Source organism: Haemorhous mexicanus, chromosome 3 (genome assembly GCF_027477595.1).
Source record: "Haemorhous mexicanus isolate bHaeMex1 chromosome 3, bHaeMex1.pri, whole genome shotgun sequence".
In the NCBI taxonomy this organism is placed as follows: domain Eukaryota; kingdom Metazoa; phylum Chordata; class Aves; order Passeriformes; family Fringillidae; genus Haemorhous; species Haemorhous mexicanus.
This window is the reverse complement of record NC_082343.1, coordinates 46,494,266-46,519,152: the sequence shown is the minus strand read 5'-3', so window position 1 is coordinate 46,519,152 and position 24,887 is coordinate 46,494,266. Positions and strand designations below refer to the sequence as shown.

Genomic DNA, 24,887 nt, shown 5'->3' with positions numbered 1-24,887 from the left:
ACAGCTGGTGGAAGGGTCAGGCACAAAAAGCTGTGTGTGAGTACTTTGTGCACAGCCTCAAGGCCTGAGACCTGCAGTCTTGCTCACTGCTTGGGTGTGTGAGAGCTAGCTCTGGTGTGCCAGTGGAGTCTGGCTGTTGCACTTGGATGTGCCCTAGCACCTATGTATGTATGTATTGTTCTCAGTTTTAGTCAGAGGTGGCTGACTGTGAATTATCATCTCAGTGATGGGTTGAATGTCCCTGAGCCAGTACCTATGCATTTGCAGAGAGAGAGTTTCACTTACATATGTAAATTCCTTCCCCCAACCCCCTTCAAGTATTAGACCCATTTTCCTATCAGACTGTGTCAGGGCACTCAGCTGTAAAGGAATTTATAGGGTGGCCTATATCTGCTGTGGAAATTCTGTCTCTTAGGCTGTATAGCCTCTGGTATAAGAGCTGTGCTCTGTGCTCACAGCATGTCTTCAGAGTGAGCAGCACTTGTAATCCTTGCACAGTAGCAGAGAAGTTCCTAGGAGGGTGGCTATAGTAAAGTGAACACTAAAGCAGCCCTGACCAGGCAAAGAGAAATCTGTATGTCTTCCCAAAAGACTTTCACCTGTGCTATTACAATATATAAGCATGGAGCAGTTTTTGTGTTGGCATCTATGTGTGAATTAATTCTTGGCACAGAAATTCAATCAGCTTCTGAAGCATTGGTAGAAAGGTTATGTATGTCCCTGTTAGAAGAGACAATAGGTGTCTGAAATTTAAATAGCTAAAATCTTTATCTAGGAAAAAAAGGCTGTACCATCTGTACAGTTGACCTCTGATTCTGGGCAACCGAAATCTCAGGACTCCTGACATGGGATAAAAAACACACTAGTTTAAAAAACCACAGTTACTTTCTAAATACAAAACTGACTTCTGATTTGATTTCTGCTGGAATTAAAATTAAAATAATGTGATCTGGAGCACATTAGGAGACAGTTGTATGAACAGTATTTGTGTTATAATTTTCATCTTTTTATTAGATTACCACTAATGGGATTATTGCAGTAAATGAACCCTCAAGTGAAGAAAAATACCTTGGTCAATTCCCAGTGAGTTTTGGGGCCATTGCTCCTTTTATGGCTGACCTGGACACAACAGATGGGCGTGGAAATGTGTACTACAGAGAAGATTCATCCTCAGATGTCTTGCAACTTGCATCAGACTATATCAAAAGAGGTTTTCCTGAGACTGCTTTTGATCCCAGCAGTGTTGTTATTGTTACCTGGAAGCTTGTGGCTCCTTTCCAGGCACCAGGAGAAGATCATGCTTTGGAAGAAAAGGTGAATGTCAATCAGAGCTTTAAATGATGTTGGACACATGCTCAGCTAAAGTGTAACCTGTAACCTTTTGCTTTGAAGGCTTGAAGTTCTATGTGTTTAAATGAATTCTGCAGACCTAAGAATGTACATCATCATCAAAAAGGCTGCAGCAAAGTAGGAGTTTCCAGAACTTTTACTTGAGATTTATTTTAATAATGTTTTATTAATTCAAAAGATAATGCTTGAAACTGCATAGCTGATTTAGTTGTTTTTCCTAATAACTCTTACTTTGAATGTTAAATGTGTTGTGATAATAACTGAACCAGAATATCCTGACCTCCCTCTGTGAAATATAATCATGCTGGCTTGCATTTTTCAGAAGACTCTTAAGTAATTTTGACATCAAACTATGTAAAATCAGATAACTATATGGACTAGTGGGATCTTAAGCCCATTTTGAAAAAATGATATTGCATTCAGAAAACGCTCATGTTTTGTAGCTAGTATTGTTTTAAGAAACAGCTAAAGGTTATTTTTATTATTATTCACAAATCATTTTCTCCTTTTTAAACCATGCAGGTACTATCCTGCAAGGATATGTAACTTTGTATACCATTATCAAAGTTGGTTATAAAGTTTGTATTATAGTTATCAAAGTTGATGAGAACACTACTTAGCACATCTTTTTATGTCAATATCTAATTTATTTTGCTGAACTTGGCACAAGCATTGTGTTTATAGTAACAATACTGCACCCTGATATCAATGAGCAGCTGATATCTGAGGTGCTGTCCCAGTGGTTCCTACAGTAGGCAGGAGTGTTCCTGTGGGAAATGACTTGAGTAACATGAAACTTGAACTTCAAACATTCTGTTTATAGGATTTTTTATTTAGTCTAGCACATCACTTCTGTTATTTTAAGAAAATGAAATAGCATCCTATAGCACTACAGGACTTAAAATTCTTAAGCTTTGGGTAGCCTATCTGACTATTTCCTACAGATTTACTTTACTTTTGATAATTTTTTCTTTTAAATGAAAATTCTGATTTTCATTTTGTGTTTCAAAAGAAAAAAATTACTTTTTTCTTAACTATTTTGATGTGAGTAAATGTGTGTTAATTTTTTTTTTTTCCACAGAGAAACACATTCCAGGCTGTCTTAGCATCTTCTGATTCCAGTTCCTATGCTATTTTCCTTTATCCAGAAGATAGTTTGCAATTCTATAGCACATACTCCAAGAATGGCAATGAAAATATTCCTGCTATGGTTGGATTTAGTCAAGCCTCTACAAACTTCTACTTTTGGGAAAAGCCAGGATCCTACAATGTCATTGCTAATGGTGAAGACAGCATTAGAAACCTGTACAAGTATGCTTTTTTCTTTGTTTAAACTCCTCAAGAAAACAACAGAGTTCCATGGTTTTCTTAATTGTAGCATGAATCAATGAGAACTAATAAAATCCCATTAGCCATTGCATGAGAAGTGACAAGATCTGTCACTGAGAAATATCCACCCCCTTGAGGACTTTGGTGTAATTTGTTAAAAGTACATATTCCCATTGTCACTGGTAGGAATTCCAGTATACTTTGTTCTTCTATAAGTAGTACCACTTAGACTTCAACTCTTCATAATCTATCCTGGGCAGGTTGTTTTTGTGAGTTTGTATTTTTGAAAGAGTGAACTAGCAGGAAAGGGAATGAGTTAGAAAGTTTTAGTAAGTGGTAGCAAAATCTTTGTGTCCCAAAAATCTCCTTCTGTTCTCATCCTCTTTGGAGACAAGAAAGTTAGAAATTCTCAACAGAGCTCTGAGTGAGGAGAAAAAAAAATGTTACCCAAATTGTCAGGGGTGTTCCACAGATGAATAAACTGTACCTGTAGGTAAGAATGTAATGTAGGGAAAATAATTAAACAGTTTTGTCTTGACACTTTGCAGTGAAGGATAACATTGTGTGTAGGCTAGAAATACCACACAGCTTACTTTATTTGGCATGTGCTTCTCTTTGACAGAAGCAGCAATGCTGGGAAGCAGGGCATCTGGGTGTTTGACATTGGTAGCTCATCTGACAGTATCGTGCCTGCCAACATCAGCAATATTTTGGTGAGCGTAGAGCCCAATGAAGAAGACCAGGAGATAACTTCTAAGCCCTTTATGTCTGACTATGGTTCCACTGAAATAACACAGCAGTATATCACAAGTAGCGCGGACAGCACTGAAGAGGATCAGCACCTTGTCACATACAGTGTTCCTCAGCTAGCTGCAGAAGACTTTCTGACTTCATTCCAAGATGTTACAGGAACACCTTCAACTGAGTCTTTCTATAGTCCTCAAAATTTCCCAACAGCAAAAGCTCCACCTCGCCAGTTTCGGATCCAGCAGTTCCCCCCACAGCCACCTCAAGTCATAGATGTGGAAGAATTTGATGAAACTGGCATAGGTAAGGCCTTTTGTACAGTTAAGCTTCTTCTAACATGGGCAGGCTGCAAAAAAGACATGTGAAAGAAATTGAATTACAAAAGAAACAGTGTTTCCTTTACATTAGCTTAATATCTGAAAATCTGGACACGTCATAAGTTTGTGTTATTTATTGTGGTGGTTAATTTGGATGTCACCTCAAATGCAGTTTTTGTCAGTCTAGTAAACTAGTTCCCTAGTCAAGCTCACAGACCTTTCTCAGATGTGTTACTGAATACAGATGATTTAATAAAGGTTGGGAGTAGAAGCTGTCGTAAATTTTTTTGGCTGGTTTCATGGCCTCAAGTCTTAGAAGGGTGGAACTAGCAATTCTAACTTCTAATAAAGTGTTTCTAGAAATTTCAAAGTAGTGTGACTGACTGCTCAGATTATAATTGTTTCTTGAAGTAGGGGTGAGAATTGCTACCTCCATTAAATAACAGGGTTAAACAGTTAGGATTATAGGGAGCATCAGTTGCTGCATGGTCCTGGGTACTGTACTGATATATTTTGTTCTAAAGTTTAAAAGTCCCCTTTTTGTTTTGATTCAGAAACAAGGACAAATTAAAATTATGTCTTTAGCTTTGACAGGAATTTTAACTGATCTGTGTTAATATATATCTGCTGGAGTCAATAGAATTAAACAGCTTTCTAACTAAATAATTAAACAGCTGAAGCCCTGAGGTTTACTGCAAAATAGGGGAAAGTTGTCTGCATATTGCAAGGTTAGCCAATATCAATTGTAATAGTTCGCTTTCCTTAAAGAGAAAATGAAAATCTGATCAAGTCAGTCCAGAGATACTTTTAAACTAGCCCAGGGATATGTGAATACCACAGTAATTGCATGAAATATAAATGTCTTGTCTTGTTTTCCACAGTGTTTCGCTACCACACAGATGTCCAAGAGACCTGCGCTAACAACCGTCACCAGTGCTCTGTTCACGCTATTTGCAGGGATTATCCCAACGGGTTTTGTTGCAGTTGTATTGCTGGTTACAAAGGAAATGGCAGACAGTGTGTAGCAGAAGGTAACTGGTTTGAAATTTAGATACATAAGCAACAATTACATATGGAGTTCTTGAATGAGGTGACCTGTATTCAATTCCAAAAAAGACCTGATAAAAACTTTTTGAAAGACTTATCACTGAGATATAGTGAAAGGCATTTGAATCAGTGAGGTCTACTTTTTAAAATGGTTTTTTGAGTGAAGCAAATTATTTTGAGGGGTCAGTTATAGGCTGTATGCATTTTAATGTGACTTTCTAGAAAGAAATGAACTTCTTCTGTAACTGACATAATTTAAAAGAAAACTTAACATCCAGTGGTATTTCCTAGAATTAGTCATGAAGTTCCAACGTGTTATAATCTGATATGGTCCTCACTCTAGAAATGGACAGTTCAAAGTGATGAACAAATTAACTTTGATTGTTGAACCAAAGAGCATGGCTCCTCTTTGATTCTTAAGCTGCTTTACTAAAGGGTGATCTGCCAGATTTCTGTTAAATGCCCATTTAAACTTTGTTCCTGTGTAAAATCCATAAAGGAATTTCTTATGTATACACTTGTAATCCTTGTAGTGATTTGGCTCAGAGTACAGATGCATTTCAGCAACTCAGTTTACTGCAAGACTGTGTTTTATAAACCAGGAAAGCAAAACCTAATACTTAGCTTTCAGCTCATAAAACTGGATTTTCCATAGAAAGAAAAGAAGGATCTGATAATAATCAAATCAAAACTTCCATGTAGGAAATTATAAACAGGAGAAAATTAGCAATCCAAAACAGCTACTTCTGTATAACACTGACAGTCTTCAAAATGGCCAATAGTTCAGAGCCAAGAAATGTAATAGATAAGAATAACAGGTAAATTATTCTAATGCCTAATGGCATTAGTCTCTTAATAGGGAATGAACAAATTTGCATTTAGTGTGTATTGATATGAAGTGTGATCTTGAGGAGTTTGTCTGCCACTTACTGTCAGATACACTGTAACAGTGTTATAAAGTTATTTTTGTAGACAAAACTTTTAATGAGGATAAGGAGCATCTCTTCAGGTAAATTTGGCCATTTAATCATCCACATAACACACTTGCATGTGTCTACATAAGCAAGTGAGCACGTGGCAATTTTTTGTCTGAACTCTGAGGATTTGTTTGCCATTTATTTCAACACTAAGCACTGAACATTGCGAATACTGTAGACATGTTCCTTGGAGAATATGAGAATACTGTTATTTTGTTCTGATGCACTGTATTGATTTGCCAGGTTCTCCTCAGAGAGTCAACGGCAAGGTCAGAGGAAGAATCTTTGTAGGAAACAACCCTGTCCCAGTTGTATTTGAGAACACTGATCTCCACTCCTATGTTGTGATGAACCAAGGGCGTGCCTACACTGCTATCAGCACAATCCCAGAAGCTTTGGGGTATTCTTTACTACCTCTTGCCTCTATTGGAGGTATCATAGGATGGATGTTTGCTGTGGAACACCAAGGATATAAAAATGGATTCAGCATTACTGGTAACTTCTAAATTAAAATAAGGTTCAAAATTGCTATGCTTTCCTCTGTCTTGATAGAAATCTGTATTTAGAATCAATATAGAGTGAAAACACATCTCTTCTGAGCTGCAAAATGATTTTTTGTAATCAAATTTCTCACCGTTTTTCTTGTTTCCAATATATAGACAGTGGACCTTTTAATTTACTGGCAGTGTACAACAACTAAGTGTGTTAGAGAGAAGAGTGGCTTGGCAAGTTTCTCTTCAAGAAAGATATTATTAAAAAGATCTGTTGGGGGCGTTGTTACTAGAGTGTACACAGTTACTAAAAAAAGCTTCTCCTACATCTTCAAGAGATTTAACTTGTTAAATCTCTGATTGTACCAACAGAGCAAAAGAAAAACGGTAACCTGACCTCTTGAGGGTCTGAAGCACTTTACAGAAACAGCTGCTGCATGACATGCGAATGACTCTGTTAGCTAGTGTGCTAGCTCACAATTCAAGCTTTTCATAAGAGATTAAGGCCAAATCTGGTTGGTTGTGCTGCTGTGAATTCAAGCTGTAGATTCAATCTGTTCTAGCAGAACATGTGTTTCCCTTGAAAATTTGATCCTTTACAGACTTGTAATATGAATTTAGTTGAACACAGCTTTTTGGTCTGGGATTTTCTTGGATTTGGTATGTTTGAAGCTTGTCCTGGAATTTACAACATACATTCCACTTGGTTTTGATTTGGAAACAGATGTACTGGATTTGATTTTTTTTTTTTTTAACTCTCTGTACTCCTAATGAAAATTTTCTCTAAAATGTCTTTTTAAATGGTAGGATAAGGCCTACTGCTATTAGCTTAGTCAGAACTTCTTTTTAATTTTATTAAAACCCCCTGCCTCAGGGCAGGGATTTATGATTTATCATGTGCAGTGCTTAAAAAAATTTACTGAAAGTTACTACATTAGAAACACAAGACATTAGCAATTGTGCTACATCAAAACTTCCAGACAATAGTGATTTATATTTTATCTACTAGAAGCAACGTTTGGAATAGAAGGAATTGGAAACCTCTATAAAATTTAGTGTTAAACTAATTATCTTTCTTTAGGTGGTGAGTTTACACGGCAAACAGAAGTAACTTTTCTTGGCAACAATGAGAAGCTCGTTGTAAAGCAGAAGTTTAGTGGCATTGATGAGCATGGTCACCTCACCATCAGCACAGAAATGGAGGGGAGAATACCTGAGATCCCACCTGGGGCATCAGTCCACATAGAGCCCTACACTGAACTCTACCACACTTCTAGTTCTGGTAAGGTTCCATAAGAATGAAATTATGAGAAAATCTCTGCTTTGTGCACTAATCTGAAAAGCATTCTTTTATTACCTTTTTAGCAAATGTATTTAGGACCCTTTGACTTATAGAAAGTTGCATTTTACCCCTTAGGAAAAGGTTTCAAAAGAAGGTGGATTTTGAGTGGGACAATGCAAATATTTCTAATATTTTCATCGGAAAAATACAGGTTTAACTTTCTCTGAACTGTTGTTTGCAAAACACTCTTGAATTCCCTTTTTGTTGACCTTTTTTTTTATGCTGTTGATGGCAGTGTACAAGGGGTAAAGGTTTTCTCTGTAAGTCCACAGCCCTTTAGCCCTGTACTGGCTTATAGCTCTTTGTGGTAATGTCATTGAGTGAGCTGTGATCTTTGATGAGACTAAACCCATTGTGTATCACTACATCTCATGTCAACTTCATTACAATGATTCTGCAAGCATTTATCAGTATTATTTGAGCTGAATTTTAACAACCAACTGGAAATTACCTCTTAATCCCCTTATCAATTTCCTACATTGTCTCTTCAGTACTCCTCTCTCTCAATTCCTTTATCACAGATCCTAGGTTTCCTTTGAGAACCATTCTTCATTCACTGTTTACAGGACAATCTTGTTTTCCTTAATTATTTTGCTTTCCTCTTCCTGGATAAAATTATGGGTTTTTTCAATACAGAAAGTGGAGAAGTGAGGTTGGTGTTGCTGCTGGCCAGCCAGCCCAAAGAGATGAATACTACAGATAAAGCAGCCTGTGGTGCACCCACGTGCACATGAATTCTGGAGATACTGCACTTTTCTCCAAGGGTGCACTTTTGGTTACTAGAGCTAGAAAATGGTGTGGTTACATCACTGCCTTTTCACTAATGTCTGAGTTTAGTAGCCAGTGATGAACCTGCTTGTGCTTCGCCTGTTGTTTTGGACTGGGAGGAGGAGGAAGTGGAAGCAGAAAGAAGCTTCTGCTTTGTGCTGAACAACTTGAGAGTTTGGGCAGTGTCTGCTCTACAGAACAGTTTTCTACTTGGCAGAAATACTGTTCCCATGGAGGTAAAGTCAGAGGCTGGAGGGAGGTGTCCTTCAGGCTGGATCTGATTTACCAGGACTCAAACAGCTGCAAATCTGCTGTCCTATGGCATACCTAATGGACTTAGCAGAAATCCAGCTTTAGCCAGCTGCTGCAAGTGGATTGATATAGGTGTGTTCTGATGTCCAAACAAAGAATACTGGTGTTCTGAGGACCTTTCTGTCAGTGAGAGGATCTTTTTGAAGAGCTTTGTTCACAATTTTTCCCAGTATAGAAAACTGTTGTGAAGCGTGCAGGAGCTCTCAGACACACAGCTTCTTCAGGACTCTGTTAAAATCCAAGGCTAATAGCCTACAATGAACTAAAAGGTGGGTGTAGTTTAGGCTGGTGAGGTGACTGTCCTTAGCTTGGAGATCTAAAAAGGAACCTAAAGGAATCTCCCAGTTTGCTGAGTTGAATTTTATTTTCATTACTTGGAAATCCACAAAGTAAAGTTAATTTTTTTAAATATGTCAAAATAAATCAAATTACTCATTTCTGAAAACTGTGATCCCTGAGAGCAGAGTAAGTGTACTCCAGTGCTTGTGCCTTTGCATGGAAATACATCCCCTTTCACAGCTTCTAGCCTTTGAAATTCCCATTTGCACTACACAGACTGCATGCCAGGTCTACAGATAGCATTTGACAGGGTGCTTTTGGTCTCTGCTCTGATCAGTGTGTTTGCTGTCATGTCGCAGTGATCACTTCATCGTCCTCGAGGGAGTACACGGTGACAGAGCCAGAAAGGGATGGAGTGGCTGCCACATACACGGGCGCCTATCAGTGGCGCCAGACCATCTCCTTTGATGAATGCATCCATGATGACTCCCCCCATTCTGCTCCTGCCACTCAGCAGCTCTCAGTGGACAGTGTGTTTGTCCTGTACAACAGGGACGAGCAGATCCTGCGATACGCCATGAGCAATTCCATTGGCCCCATCAGTGGTACGTATCAATTGCAAATTTTGCTTTTTCTCTTTTGTAAGCAATTAAGAGCAGTCATCCTTTTTTTTTTTTTTTTAGCCTGCCCTAGATGGGTGTTAATGAGTTATATGAATTACTTTTCATTATTTAGTAGCAGTCCAGATCCACCAGTGAAGGAGAGAAATGGAATTGTTGAAAATTTGTATTTTTACTTGAGAGAGAATATTTAATTGATGCTGTGTTATTGAAATTCACTGGGGTTTATGTCTAATTCCTTGAAATACTCTCAGTACACCACCTTGAAGCTATTCACACTTGGATGCATAGAGTGTGTTGTTTATCTTTACTGAATTTGTAGTTCCTCTATTAATTTTTTTTGGTAGGACACTGTCAGAGAAGAGAGAAAAAGAAGGGAATGAGATTTACCATGGATGAGTTTCTATAATTTATCTCGAAACACAGCATTTTTTCTTTGAATTGTAGGCTGCTTTTAAAAGGTATTTTTTTAGATGAGCTGTCCAAGCTTCCACTAATATCAGAAAGCAGAGAGACAATTTGAAAATGAATATAAAACCAGGCTGTGCTCACTTTTGTTTGTTACAAAATAAAGTTCTGCTAATTAAATGAATAAACCAAGCTGTTAGGAATCATGTTGTGAGTCTTGTGTCAGTGACTGGAAAATGAATTTTCTTTCTGACTTGTTCTTTAAAGAGGTTTTTGTGGCTCTTTTTAAACTCAGTATTCCTCTGTACAAGTAACAAGGAATACATGTGCTATTAAATACATATCTGATATCACCTGCATATCACCTGCAAGGCCCTTTCTTCCTGATGCAAAAAATGTTTCCTTGTTTAATGTGCGTTATGAGCACATTAAACCTGGAAACACATTAAACCTGGAACCTCATTCCTGGCCTTAACTGGGTGCTATTACTTGGACCGCGTCAGCAAGGCTAAATATGGTGTCTCTCTTGCCAGATGGTTCTGCTGATATTAACCGGCATCCTTGCTACACTGGCACTCATAACTGTGACACCAACGCTGTGTGCCGTCCAGGAACTGGGAATCGTTTCTTCTGCGAATGTTCGATTGGCTTCCGTGGAGATGGAAACGTTTGTTACGGTATCAAAACGCTTCAATACATTGCAAAATGAAAGCTAGTGTAGAATTTATTTTCCTTGGGGTATATCGACCCTCAGGACTAGCCATTCCAGCAAAATGAACTGCCCTAAGAGGCTAATTTTAAGATTAGATACATGCTGGGCTATGTATCTCAATAATCAAAGTAAGAAAGTTTGACTGTCTTGAAGAGTATGTTTTCTTATCTTGCAAAGCATCTTTCCCATCCAGTTCATCTTTTTATAAAGTATGTGGGAACTTAGTTGTGAGAAATTTACTGTAATGCAAGTACTGGTTAAAATGAGTCAACTAGGTTAAAAGTTCTCAAGGGAGATGAGAAATAGGAAATGCACATGCCGACAGAGCACAGATATGTGCAATTCATTGAAATCATCTTTTTCACAATCTACTTTGAAAGTCCACTTCTGTTCCAAAAGACTCATATTTCCCAGTTCATTCTAGCTCTGTATTCCTAGTGTATTTGGTTTTTGCCTTGCAATCAAATCACAGCACTAATACTTGTTTTCAAGAGATGAAAGTATGTGTTAATGAAATGTTTCATCCCTATTACCTAAAAAAGTTTTGGGGGCTTTTAAAACCCAAAGCACAATTCTCCTTCCACTCCAACATTTTAATCAACTTACTAATGAAAACGACAGCATCACTCTGTCCCTTCCAGTCCCCTGATGCTGTGAGTTGGGCAGCAGTAGATTAGAGATGTTTATGGATAATGAAAGGGGAAGCCTTTCCTAGAGTTCACGCTTCCCCCAGTAGTTTTCATTGCTTCTGATCACCTCAGGTTGCATTTTCTTTGGCTTCTCTTTCTTCTGCAATTTCCCATAGCATCCCCTTATTACTCCATGATAGAACTTCTCCTGGTTTGTTTTCTTCTTTTTGGTGCAGATTAACTGAGGACACAGTTACCTCAAAACTTATTTTCAGGTTATTAATATCTCATAAGAGGTGTGGTCTATCCAAGCCATGGCCTAAGTACAGAAGACTGCTATTAACCTAGAGTTCCCCAGTTTCTGTTTTTCTGGCATCCATATGAAATGCATTTTTGTAATAACCGAGATCCTTTTAATACCCTAGATATTGATGAGTGTTCGGAGCAGCCAGGGCTGTGTGGCAGCAATGCAGACTGCAACAACCAGCCGGGAACCTACCGCTGCGAGTGTGTTGGGGGATACCAGTTTGCAGCAGATGGGCAGACTTGTGTTGGTGAGTTTCATGTTTCTGAAAAGCATTGCCCTCCAGCCTTTGGGCTGTGATCCATCTCACAGGGATAGAAAACAGTGCTTCATGATCTGTGCTGATTTTTAGCATGAGTGGAGTTCAGGAGTTTGTGCTGCAGCTCATGATTACCGGGTTTTTCTGCATTTTCTAAGTGCTGTTCTTTTGACTTTTTGGGGATTTGTGTTTTGCTTCTTATGTCTAATCCAGAGTTCAGTTTAACAGATGAGATTTCAGTTACAAATTAATCCCTTGGACAAGATATTGCACAGCTCTAAACCAGTGTGTCTTGACTATTGCAGACTTATTTTGAAGTGATAATTTATCATGATGAAAAAGAGTTATAGCTTTAGATCACTGTTAAAATATTTGCAATTTGGCTCTTAGCTAATTTTTAATGGACCATTAAATATCAACTTCAGTAGTTGTCACTAAACTAGTTTATTTTTCTGTAATTTAACAACTTTTTTCTGGAGGAAGCCTGAGTTAATCTGTATTTGCTAGACTAAGGTTGTCCTAACAAGGGATATCTTTTCTTTTTCCTCTTTGCCCTGTTTTTCACTCAATTTGTAGAAATTCCTTTTGGAAAAAGGAATCCACAAATGGTAGATAGAAGAGGGATAATGACAAATAACCAAAAAGGAATAATGACTTTAACTCTAGAGCTGCAACTGTCAGGATAGGATGGAGATTTTTTTTTTTCCTTGTTAGAATTTTTCTTTGCAATCTGACAATAATTCTGTACCAAAAAAATCTATATGCACTCTTCCAGTATGGCTGGAAGCTTTATACTACCAGTATGGCTGGAAGTTCCTCTTTCTTTTGGAAAGAATTGATAACAGCTGAGGATTTTTTGCTTCTGTTGTGACAGCTTTGTGGTGTAAGTTTAGCTCCCCTTTGATCAGCTAATGCATCCAGGTCATTGCTCATTATAGCCAAGACTGTTCTTCAGCAAAGAATGAGCCTTCATCTTACAGCAGAGAGTTGCATTACTTTCCTTGAGTTTGTGACTCTGCATGCTGTGTATTACACTCCATCACAAGCCAAATTTCTCTGCTCCAGTGAGAATTACAATTTATGTCTGTTCCCTAAGTCACAGTGCACCCTAATTCTCTTTCTTGCAGAGCAGTCAGAAAAAGCAGCTCCTTCTACCAAGGCCACTGGAAGGGATAGGGTGAGATGTGGAAGAGCAGCTTTATGTTCCTTCCATTATGTCCAACACTGAAGTTTTGTGACTTGGACCTGAAAGGGAACATTCTTCCCTCCAGCCATGACCTCACCAGCTTCACTCTACCACTTTCCCATGAAGCTGATGTTCCACTTTTAGCAAGTGCTAAGTAATTCCTTGCCTAGCTTGAAGGATTTCAGTTTGATCCCTTCCTTCAATCAAAAACAAATTGTATTTTTAAGGCTGAAGAGAGGGAAGATAAACTCTAGTTTCCCAAAAGATTGAAAATAAATGTCATGATAATCTTTTCGCAGTAGAGGGTCTTAAAATCTACCAAGAATTTGAACCCCAGAAGGGGCAACAGCAACCCTCTGTGCTTTTGCAAGTTGCTCTGGGATACTAGTTCTGACTCAGCTCCTTTGGAGCCAGCCCTTTTTTTCATACCAGCTGTGTGATTCACTGAGTAGCTTTATAAGAGAGTTGTAAATAAATCTTGTCCTCCTATTTGTAGGATGAGAAACAGAAAGACTTGGAGACTCCCTTTGAGCTCCAACTCTTACCTTATGTATTTATAATACTGTTTTTAATTGATTTCTTTTTAATCCGAAACTTACTTCATCAAAAAAAGATATTAATGGTTCTAACAATGATGTCATTTCCTCCAGAGAAACAGAAAAAATGAGTGTTTTCAGATATGGCTCTGATAGAAGATTTTTGTTATTTCCCTGCTGACACTGTGGTAGCTTCCATCTGTGTGCTGTGATGAAATGAATGTTGTAGACTCATTTCTTGGCCCCCTTTCAAATCCTTGTCATAACTGTGTAAAGACAGCCTCAGTGTTACAACAGCCTCTGTTAGAGCAGCTGGAACTCTCTTCCTAGATGTGCACACTGGACACCCTTTTTTCAGGCCCAGAATTTTTGCAGTATTTTACCTCTTCCTATTTCATGTACCATCGTTTCCTTCTGTGTTCTCTGATGTAATAGGTAAGCATAGGCAGAGCACCAGCAACTTCCTGAAACACTTTATGTGCAAAGTAGTGCAGTGCTTTCAGAGCCACGGCTGTCAACATGATAGGTCTGGTCCCAGATCTCTCCAGTAGTTGACAAATGTGTTTATCTCCCATTGAGTGAGTCACAGCTCCTATTTGTTGCCAAGTGACAGCAGCCCTGGGTCAGTACTAGGTTAGTGTAGCAGGTCATCTAAAGAATTCCCAGCGCAGTGAACTGGCCACTTAGCTAACATGTGAGTTAGCTCTGTGAGCTGCCCTACATTTTTTCATTCAGGACTCCTTTTCACAACCAAAGCTGATAAGGATATTGGGATCTGTCACTATGGTAGCCTGTCTGCCCCATTCTATATTACCAAGCACCTGTGAAGTTCTGAGGACAGTCAATTCATTGTAAAACATTAATAAGATTTAACACCACTGAAACGGGAGATTTCGGGGAAAAAAAAAAAAAAGAAAGACATTCCAATCCCTGGAGCAAAAATCCCCCGGTTCCTTGTTTCCTTTCTCTCCTGTAATCTTTCACAGATGTTGTTCTCTTGTACAAACTTACTATGAGGCTTAGACTTTGTGAAGGAATGTTCAGATTTTCATCTCCTCTCTTACACATTTAACTTCCAGCTCTGGAGCCTGAGGTAAACCACTGCCAGAGGGGCACACACAACTGTGACATTCCTCAGCGTGCTCAGTGTGTGTACACTGGAGGGTCTGCCTACATCTGCACCTGCCTCCCTGGCTTCTCCGGAGATGGGCGAGCCTGTGAGGGTGGGTAGCACCATTTGTTGAGGGGCTTTTATACTCTGCGTTGCACTACTGGGCTGGTCTTTGCTGTGTCCTATACCTACTTGTCGTTTCAAGTAAGAAATTTCATAGTCTGAGTCCCTCAGGCAGGAATTTTTATTAAGCATTTATCTTTTCCTCCTCTCACTTTTAAATTTACTCTTCAATGTTTGATTCATAGAAGGTCTGAGATGAGGTAACTGCAGGAATTGCAGTAGTTGCAGCTGCAGACCTTTGTCTGCTACAACTGTTTGCACTGTATTGGTTTAAATTACAAACATGGTGAAACAAAATGCTCTGATTATGTAAAAAAAATTTGCATTCTGTTTCATGTCAGTCTGAGTGCAGTGGGGGAGCTTTACCTAATTACATGTTGGAAACATGGCTAACCAAATCCTACTTCTCTTGCCATGTTAAGTCATTTCTTCGGGAAATATGGACATGCATGTCTAAAATACTGTGAGAGTTAATAATGTCTATTACCCTTTGTAATAGGAGAATCCTGGGATTTGCTGAGACAGACAACCTAAAACACAGGCATGCTTCCCCTTCCCCTTCTTCAGCCCCTTTTTTTATCTCCCTTGCATTTCTGTACTATAAGTATTTCCAAAGAACTGTCTGTATGTCTAATCAGATACCCTAAAATAGGAGCCTGAAAATGTGACAGGTTTGTACTTTATTTCATCACTCTGATTTGTCCATCAGAAGGAGCAGTCACCTGAGATTGATCTTTTCTTTTACAGATGTAGATGAATGTCAACAGGGCCACTGTCATCCAGATGCTTTCTGCTACAACACTCCTGGGTCCTTCAGCTGCCACTGCAAGGCAGGTTATCGTGGGGATGGTTTCCGATGTGTGTTAGGAGGTAAAATTCTATAGTTCTTGAAAGTTGGACCAGAAATTTAATTTGGGATTTGGAGGATATATATCTTAATTTGTTTTCTTTCTGAAACACAGTGCCTCCTTCCACATTGCTGTCTTTATTCTTCTCAAGTCTTTCAAGTTTAGGAGTTTACCAAGCTTGTGTCAAAACTGTATCTTGATTGCTATCACTTTCTTGTTATGTTCTGTTCAATGTCCCATTTTATGTTTTGTTTATTCTATCCCCAGCAGTTTTCAGCCCCAGGCTGATACTATCTTTTGAAGTTGCCTTGTGTAAAGGTTTGACTGTGGGGGTGATTTGGTTTGCATACTCAGTAATCACTTACCATAAAATATCTGGAATTGTTGGCAATGCAAATGAATGCAATATTTACAGGAGAAAAGTGAAAAATGAGACCAAAGTCAAGAGGCTCTTGTCCGCAGTAAGATCTAGATGCCTACAAGCCACATACCTGTGGTCTAGAAAGAGTACAGTTTCCAGCTGGCACTTACTTGTTTCTTGTATTTATCCAGATTACTCTCTATTTAGGAGGAAGTTCTTTACCTTCACACTTCTGTTTCTCCATTGTACTTTGAGGCTTGAAGTATAAAACTCATCTTGAAGGTGTGTGGAAAAAAAAAAAAAGAGAGAGGAAGGAACATTGGAGCACAAAGTGGTGTTATTATTTTACTTGAATTCAAAAGCATGGCAAACCTATGGGACAGCACTGAGGTTTTGTAGATGGTGAATCTTTCAGCCAGGAAATAAACCCTAACTTCTCAGTATATTCAAACCAAATTCTTCTTCCTTTAAGATTCTTGCTGGTGGGCATTTCTTAACAGACTGAAACTCTAACTGTGCAGTCAAGAGTAACAAGAACATCCTAGAGCCAGAAGGAAAGAAATGTATTGGGTGTCTTGGTTGGGTTATTTTGTTATTTTTTAATAGTGGATGTGCTTGTCTGTGTGGCATGATATTACTACCTGAGACTTAATATTTTTATTTTGCCTCTATATTCCTAAATTCTGAATTTCTGATCTTTTTTCCCCACAACTGGATGCTCAGCTTTTGAAACCAAAAGGCAAAGGATTGTAGAGAGGAGAGAAAAAAACATCACAAAGCTGATTCTAGTTTTAGATCATATTTACATTACGCTTCACCACGTGCACAGTAACACGTTGTGTGAAATCACCCAGTGCTTGTAGATTTTTATATCATAGGTAAATTTCAGGAGGATTTCAAGTGTTTAATTCTGAGGCATAGCTTTCACCACTTTGCCCATCTTTTAATATAATTTTTAACTAATATTTCATGCGTCATTACCCATGTGTGTTTTCATTTTAGTGCTAGATGAATGAGGAGCTAACTGGTGTTTGTGACCTGTGTCAAAATATTTAGCTAACTATCCAGCTGATAAAATCAAATTTCTCATTGAGGAGAAACTTGATGTGAATAACTTGAAGCAAATCAAACCTTAAATCTTCCAATTTTTCAGGCAGAAATGTAGAGGCAAAAACATTGCTTTCATGTCTGCCACATGCCCTTTGCAAATAAAACAGGTGGTTTGGTAGACTGATATTTGCAATCAACCAATTAACTTTATTACAGGGACACAATTAATTTCTTCTGAGTGTATATGATGATTTACTTAAGTAGAGGGTTGTTTTGTTATTCTTAACACCTTTCCTTATATAGTGGTTAGTGTGTCTACTCAACTCCTAAGTGCATGGTATTATTTTGTAGTTACTTTATTTCCTACTTATCCTATACACTTTTTCACATTCTCTGCTTAACACAATTGTCTTAAGTAGGAGTTTTTCCATGTCACAATTTTAATAGCAGTAACAAAATATTTTTAAGAGTTTTGTATCTACTGTTTTAGTGGGTGGAGATCTGCCAGACTTTGTTAGTCTTCATATATGCCTCACTGATATTCCTTTTAATACGGTTTTGTATTACCAGTAGAAGACAGACTTTTAGAAACACAGTATCAATTATCTCTGCTCATTAAATGTTCTGAGCAGTGAAAAAAAATTCTGAGTAGATAAGAAGTCTCACTTTTGCTGAGTTATGACTGAAGTACAAAGTATTTGTGTTACTGAGCTGGTCTGCAGCAATGGCAATGTTTACAACTTAGCAACTGCTCCCTTCTTAGAGTTAATAGAACAATAGCTGCCCTTGGAGTGTCATCTGTTGCTAAAGTTTTAGTGCTTCTAGGAGGGATAGATCCATCAGTTAATCATTGCTAGGGACAGAAACAAACTATACTTTCTGAAGCCTCACAAAAGTAGTTCAGTTTACTCTAGCATTCGAGTTGCCTCAGAGTGGAGATGGCAGAGGAGGCTGTATTGTATTCAGCTATAATTAGAGAACCTTTCTCCCACTTTTTACCCACTAAGGTTTTGAGGTTTTGATCTAATAAGCCTCAGTGTAGTAACTGAAGTTTTTCCTGGTTGTTAATAGCATGGAAAGTTTCATTCATCCTAATACTCAGTTCTTTTTGCTGTTCTCTGTTCCAACCCATGCGTACAATTACTTGCTTGTTTGGTGTCTTTATTATTGTATGAAACCCACTGTTAAACCTCAATGGCAACTCTTGAAACAAGAAAAATGGATTTGAGTCACAGACATGGGAATGTCTGTAGGAGTAAACCAGCAGGTTAATGAAAGAGTTAATGATGCTGGAATGTCCTGCTGCTCCCAGCTATTAAGGAAGTCTGTACTTCATTATTTCCTCACGCTTCATTTTTCCATTTCAAAAAAACCAGATGTCTGAGTGTTTCTACCCCTGCAGACCGCAGACACTGTTTACTAAACAGAAACAAGCCTGGATTCTTGGAACTAGGAACTGTTAAGGGCTGTTGTCTGATCATCTGTGTGCAACTGGTTTCACATGAGAAACACACTTACCAGGACAAAACTGTAAGTGAGGAATTACAAAGGAAAATGAAGGGACAAAGGGAAGCTTTTTAATTCAGGGTTTTTTTTTTGTTTGTTTGTTTGTTTGTTTTTGTTTTTTTTAATCCAGCATCTGAGGACAGCAATTAAAAATGTCAATATAAATCTTTGAATAAGTCCATACATCTCAGTTTTTCATCCTTTTATTCAGCTTCCATCTTTTTTTAAGAGAAGTCCATAAATAATTTTCTACGTGGCTGCTACAAGAGCAATCCTCTCTGGCTAAAAAATTCCTTGAATATTTGTATATGGCTTTAATTTGGTTTTTTCTCAATTCTGTTTCTTTCTTCACATATGTGAGAAATGTGTACATGTATGTTTTTCATCTCATCTTTCCATATTCATGCTATTTCCATTTTCATTTTTACAAATTCCATAATCTATTTCAGTGACTTTTAGATTCCAGATTTTTTCTGTTAATTCATTAATCAACTGAAAAAAAATGTTTAATACTCATCAAATACAAATTGATTCTTCTGAAGAAGGGTCACTTAGCTGAAGTTCAGGATGCACCATTCCATATATCTAGTCTGACTTGTACTGTGTTCCACAGGACACAAATTCTTCATTGCACCTTAATTCTCTGTTCTGCTCTACAGCCTCTGTCTTAGAAGCAATTTTCTGTACACTCATTCTGTACACTCATTCAATTTCTCACTGTTCTTTTGAACTGTGGTTGCCAGAGCTGGACGCAGTAGTTCTTTAATCACCTCCCCAGACTAATACTCTTCTCTATGCCTGTATATTCCCTGTGTATATGCTGAATTATTTTTTATACCCTCTCACAATCCTTACACCACCAAGCTGTGATCTGCTGATAGCTTTTTAGGTTGTAATTTCAAAGATTAATCTATGTTTAGAGGCTTGTCTACACAGTTTATTCCAAGAAGCATAACTCTAATTTACATCCTGTCCTTCTCATGTGGCCTGTTTCATTTCCACAGATGATGCAACCTATGGTTGTATATCTTCCTCTGGAATCCAAATGATGGAATTAAATTTCTTAATAGGGAAATATACAAGCAATACTACAGCAATATGGGAATTTACCAAAGATACCACTAGTTCATGACTCTTGGCTTCTGACTCAGATGATTTCTTTCAGTTTTAATTATTTTCCAAATTAGGTGTTTTGTTTCCAAAATGGTACAGTCCTACGGGCATAAATAGTGTGCCATAGGAAAACACAAAGCTATTAGGTCAGTGTATTACCTTCAGCAGTCAAGCATCAACTGCAGCAAAACACAGTGAGGATGGGCTTATACTTAATTTTATATCAAATGCTGATTGGTAATGTTTAAATGCATGCACTGAAAAATACTGTAACATATCCTGCTGCTAATGAAAAACTGATGTCCCCCCTGCTTTTTGTCATCACCAATGATTACCTAGGTCCTGCTTTTACTGGTTGTTTCATCTCTGGCAGAATGAACTAGTCCTGGTGTAACCATTTTTATCATCATTGACATGATTGTTTGCCTTGCCTTTCAATTGTGGGTTTCAAGAATGGTAAGAACCTCCTGAAAATCAGGGCTAGTTATCCCTGTATATGGAGCTTAGAAACAGGTGTGGCTTGTTTTCCATTTGCTACAATCAGGTGCAGTAGTAGCAGCACCATAATACCAGGTAGGTGTTATTTGCTCTTGGCACGATCAGTTGTATTTAATGGACTTTTTCTTTATGCTAATCATGAGATCAGAGAACTCTCTTAATCCTAATTGTTCTGTGTCTTTGAAAAGTCTTGACTGGATGCAATACTACAGTACTTATGTTAAAGGCAGGCTCACTAAGAAACCACATTTAGGCTGCTCTAGTGAAGGGAATTTACTGGCTCTTAGGTTTGTGTCTGGATGCCAGCTTAAGAAGTAGCCCTGGTGCTACCTAAATATGTGCCCTTTCTTGGTACTGATTTTGTCTAGCTTGTGCTGTTAGCTCATCAAGGCAGGAAGTGTGCTTTATTTGTCATGTCAGTCTCATCTTTCAAACTCTGTCATAGCTAGGCTAATTTCAGAGAATTAATTAATGCTATTTAAAACTTGCAAAATCAGAGCGTCTTCTCCTAACCTCAATGACTAAAAGGTATGGCAGTATAAGCAGTGTAAGCAGACTGTTTATCCCAGTCCACTGTCATCTGTATCCAATATCATTGTGCCTTCATTGTTGCATAGGCTACAGCACTGGACTGGGTTTCAACTCACATTTCTTTAGGTGCCTCTAAACTGTAAGCATAGTAATCCTGGCCATGATCCAGGGATAAGAAGAAAAAAATGGAGAATGGATTCCAAGTGCTTGGTTGAGCTATCCTTTAATTTAGTCACTTGTTTGATTTAAAGGGTTTTTTTACAGGTTAAATTGTTATTAGGGAGTAAAAACAAAATGTTGAAAGACTTGTTAAAATTATTGACTCAGCATAGATGAACATGGTAACCCTGGCTTTATTTCTTTTCAGAATGCCTGTTTGACATAGCTTACTTATTGTACTTGATACTGTTAATAAAGTGATCACTAGTATAAGGGATATTTCATGAGCAAAAAAGTAGTAAAATACACATTTATTCCTAAAAGTGAATGACAATAGGGTATTTGCAAATATTTTTATGTAAGTAAAAATTCAGCATTGATTGGTTTTTTAGAAAGAACCAACCATATGCTCTGCCTTCTAGAAATTCAATACTAATTTTGAAAATTATTTTGTTTGACAAGAGTCTTGACTTTGGTGTTGTTAAATGCGTAAGCAGGCCATTTGTGAGAGTGGTCTTGATCACTGCAAGATAAGTTCTCTTAAAAAATACAATCAGAATTCCTGAGTAAAACCTGCAGATATTAATGTGAACATTGTCTTGAAATTAGAACAGATTTCAAGTTGCTGACAACCCTAATATATTTTATGTGTAACCACTGGGTCCTACCTGGGAGTGTATACACTCTCCTTTCCATAATTCACATAGAATATTGAGTAAAAAATTGTAACCTGTTGCTATATACCCTATTTTTATGGGTTTCTGAGGCGAAGAGGAAAAGGAACAGTTTCTACCTTTTTTTAATATCCTACTGAGGAGGAGTTATTAGTGTTTCTCATAGCTGATAGGAATGAAATTATGATTTTTTTTTTTCCTGCACTGGACAAAAATATGCATGGGGCTAGTTTACCAATACTTGGTGTTTCCCCTGCTTTCTTCCATGAGCAGTGCCTATAATGAGAGTTTAGAATAGAAAACCTGTGGCAAAATCATCTGTTTACTGGAATCAACATTTCTTTTACCTTCATGCTGCATAGGACACTGAAAACATGAAAACAAAATCCGAGACAGATAATGGAGGCTTTCCCACAGGGCCTGGTTTTGTAGGTTGATTCAAGGCTCTCCACCACCCACATTAAAACTGATGCCAAATATTGCAGTTGTTTAGTGAGCTGTTCTCCAGTCATTTATATTTCTCTAATTACGTCCAGGTGCATGAAACTTGTCCAAAGCTTTTGCTTGCATAACTAGTTTAAATATCAATAAAAACCTCCCTTCTTTTTTACAGAACAGAGATTTACACCACAACAGTCCGTGGATGCATGGGATTAGCTTTTTGCTCAGCTGGGGTCAGTCTAGTCTGAGCCACACAAAACTAATCCTGTCCTAATCCTGGCAGTGTAAAAACAAGTAAAGAGTAAAGGAGTAAATGGAATTGTAGTGTTAAAGACTCTTCAGCAGACAGTTTGTGCTAAGTATTTCTAAGTGTCTGTAGAAATCATTGACAGGGAAAGGATACTCTCACAAAATTACATCTTTCTCTCCCAGGGATCTAAAGTGTGTGGTAAAACCAAGCCAGATTTCTTTGTCTGGAGAAGGAAATATATTCTTTTTATTGTATTCTTTTAATTTCAATATGTTCTTTGGCTTCTAGAAGATATATTGATCCAGATGACTTTCCCTACTCCATGATAGATAATATAGTAAGAAAGTATAAATTTTAGTTCAGACTGTTTTGTAAAATTGAAACATAAAGAGCCAGATCCCTGAATGTCCTGATCTGACATCTGAAAAGTTTCTCTCCTTTGTAGTCTCTGCAGTAATATATATGCATGTGATGTAGCCAATGTGCAGGGTATGTTTCTCTGTGCTTCACCAGGGAGTGGACAACCTGTCCCTGCAATTTCTTTCTTAGATCCAGAAGGCTCAAATGACTGCTCAAACTTCATAACCAAACTTAAAAACCTAATAAAAATCACAGCAATAAATTGCTTCACCTCCTAAGATCTGTAGAGAATTTGGCATCTGCCTCATGTTGTGGTTTTCTCTTGTGGTTTTGAAGGGAATCTCAACTTCTAGCATTACAAAAAAACCTTCAGCCACTGTAGGGTCTGTCTAATTAGTCACATTTTAGGGCCCATGGATAATTGCCAGTGAGTAGACATCAGGGTCAAAAGTCAGACAGAATGTTCTTCCTCATCTGCTTCAAGGAGAACAACCATGTTTTCCAGCTTCTGTTTATGACCCTTCAATGAAGGGAGATGCGGGGGACCTGTTCTCTTTTAAACTAGGCAGTGAAAGATAAAATAAGTTTAAGGCAAATGTGTCTCACTTACATAGGGCAAACTGGTTGAAGCTGTTCTGAAGTCACATGCCTTCAAGGTTTGTAACAGTGTCATGTTCCACTAGAGGTAAGAATTCTTGTGTATAGGTGGTCAGCACATGCTAACTGTTAATGGACTGTAGTTATTAGCTAAAACAGAAATATTCACTGGGGTTTGTTTTGTTCTTTTGTTTTTTTACACAGAAGTAGAAAAGACCAAATGCCAGCATGAACGGGAAGTAGCTCTTGGCAGTGGAGGTGCTTTCTTCCCAAGGGATATAAGAGTTGGTCACTTCATTCCCCAGTGTGATGAGCATGGGAATTACTTACCCACTCAGTGCCATGCTGGCAGTGGATATTGCTGGTGTGTGGATAGGGATGGAAATGAGATTGATGGCACCAGAAGCGGTCCAGGGGTTCGACCACCATGTAAGTAGCTGAAGCAATTGTTTCTTGAGGGTATCTCTCCATCTGTCTCCCAAATGTGGGGCTTAGTCCTTCCCTGAGATACAGCACTGACTTGGAGCAATGCAGATTTCGGGTGTCCCATTGTGGTATGGTCTCATGCCCTTTAGTGACCCCAGCACACACTCTTCCTTCAGCCAGGGCATCTGGACAGCTGTGGTAAGCTTCTGAATAAGAAGGTTTTCTAGCTGCTTCTTTGCCTTGAAACTGTGAGAGGCCCAGATAGTCTCTGCCCTCTGGGAGCTGTAACGGCTGACTTGCCTCAGGAAATGAAGGATGTTCCTTCCTACGTCTTCCTCACTTCAGCTGCAAAATAAGATAGATTTTTCTAAACATTTGAAGCAAAGAGCAATTACAGAGGCAAACATGAAAAGACTTATTATGTCAATTGCTCCTTCTCTTTCTGCCAAGGGGAAAATTTCAGAAGCTTTCTGCATCTAATTATAGTTATTAATGTCTGCTTATAGGGCTGTTTCCTTCTTAGAATTCTGACTGTAATTGTGTCTCTGCAAATAATAAGGAACCTTGTTGTGCTGTACGAGCTAATTTTTTGCCCATCTGTTTCCTTCTCTGTTAACAAGGTCTGAGCACAGCTGCTCCCCCTGTTGTTGTTGGGCCCTCTGTTCGACCAGACACGGTACCTCTGCCACCAGGAACGCACTTGCTTTTTGCCCAAAGTGGTAAAATTGAACATGTTCCACTAGAGGGAAACAATATGAAGAAAAATGGTGCAAAAGCACTCTTGCATATTCCAGTAAGTAATTTACTATACTAAGTCCATATTTTTTAGAAGATTTCCTGGCAAAGATGAAAGCTACTGTTTGTATGCGTACCTCAATAATATAAGTTGAAAACACAGGTTTTACTCTTCATTAAAATTTCAATATCCCACCAATTTGATTCTGAAAATTCCTGATGTGACTAGTCAAAAATCTTAAACCTAAGGTGTTGAAAAAAATAATTATTTCCTTTTGAAGAATGGCTCACAATACATCACAAGACAAAAATCTAATCTTACATGCCTCCAGCAGCACATGCCTTCTATAAACTACTGTCTATTCACACTTCTATTGACTTCCTGACTCAGGTATAAAAGTTTAGGAGACCTACAATATCAGTAGATGGAGAGGCTCATTTTTCCATTCCTACTCCCTCAAAGTTTTTTCTTAAGTCCTAATCTATTCCTG

The 24,887-nt window shown here is 38.2% G+C and overlaps 1 protein-coding gene across 3 annotated transcripts in view; it reads left to right on the top strand.

The window, feature by feature from the left end:
- The window catches only part of NID1 (nidogen 1), a 52,044-nt gene that overhangs the window by 5,666 nt on the left and 21,491 nt on the right, over positions 1-24,887 (top strand). For all 3 annotated transcript variants that reach the window (XM_059841647.1, XM_059841648.1, XM_059841649.1), the window contains exons 2-14: positions 1,015-1,314; positions 2,432-2,661; positions 3,302-3,729; positions 4,625-4,774; positions 6,011-6,262; positions 7,340-7,540; positions 9,319-9,564; positions 10,521-10,664; positions 11,754-11,882; positions 14,693-14,836; positions 15,595-15,717; positions 23,440-23,664; positions 24,282-24,454. In XM_059841647.1, coding sequence (XP_059697630.1) covers positions 1,015-1,314; positions 2,432-2,661; positions 3,302-3,729; positions 4,625-4,774; positions 6,011-6,262; positions 7,340-7,540; positions 9,319-9,564; positions 10,521-10,664; positions 11,754-11,882; positions 14,693-14,836; positions 15,595-15,717; positions 23,440-23,664; positions 24,282-24,454 — 2,745 coding nt within the window. The remainder of the gene's footprint in view (positions 1-1,014; positions 1,315-2,431; positions 2,662-3,301; positions 3,730-4,624; positions 4,775-6,010; positions 6,263-7,339; positions 7,541-9,318; positions 9,565-10,520; positions 10,665-11,753; positions 11,883-14,692; positions 14,837-15,594; positions 15,718-23,439; positions 23,665-24,281; positions 24,455-24,887) is intronic.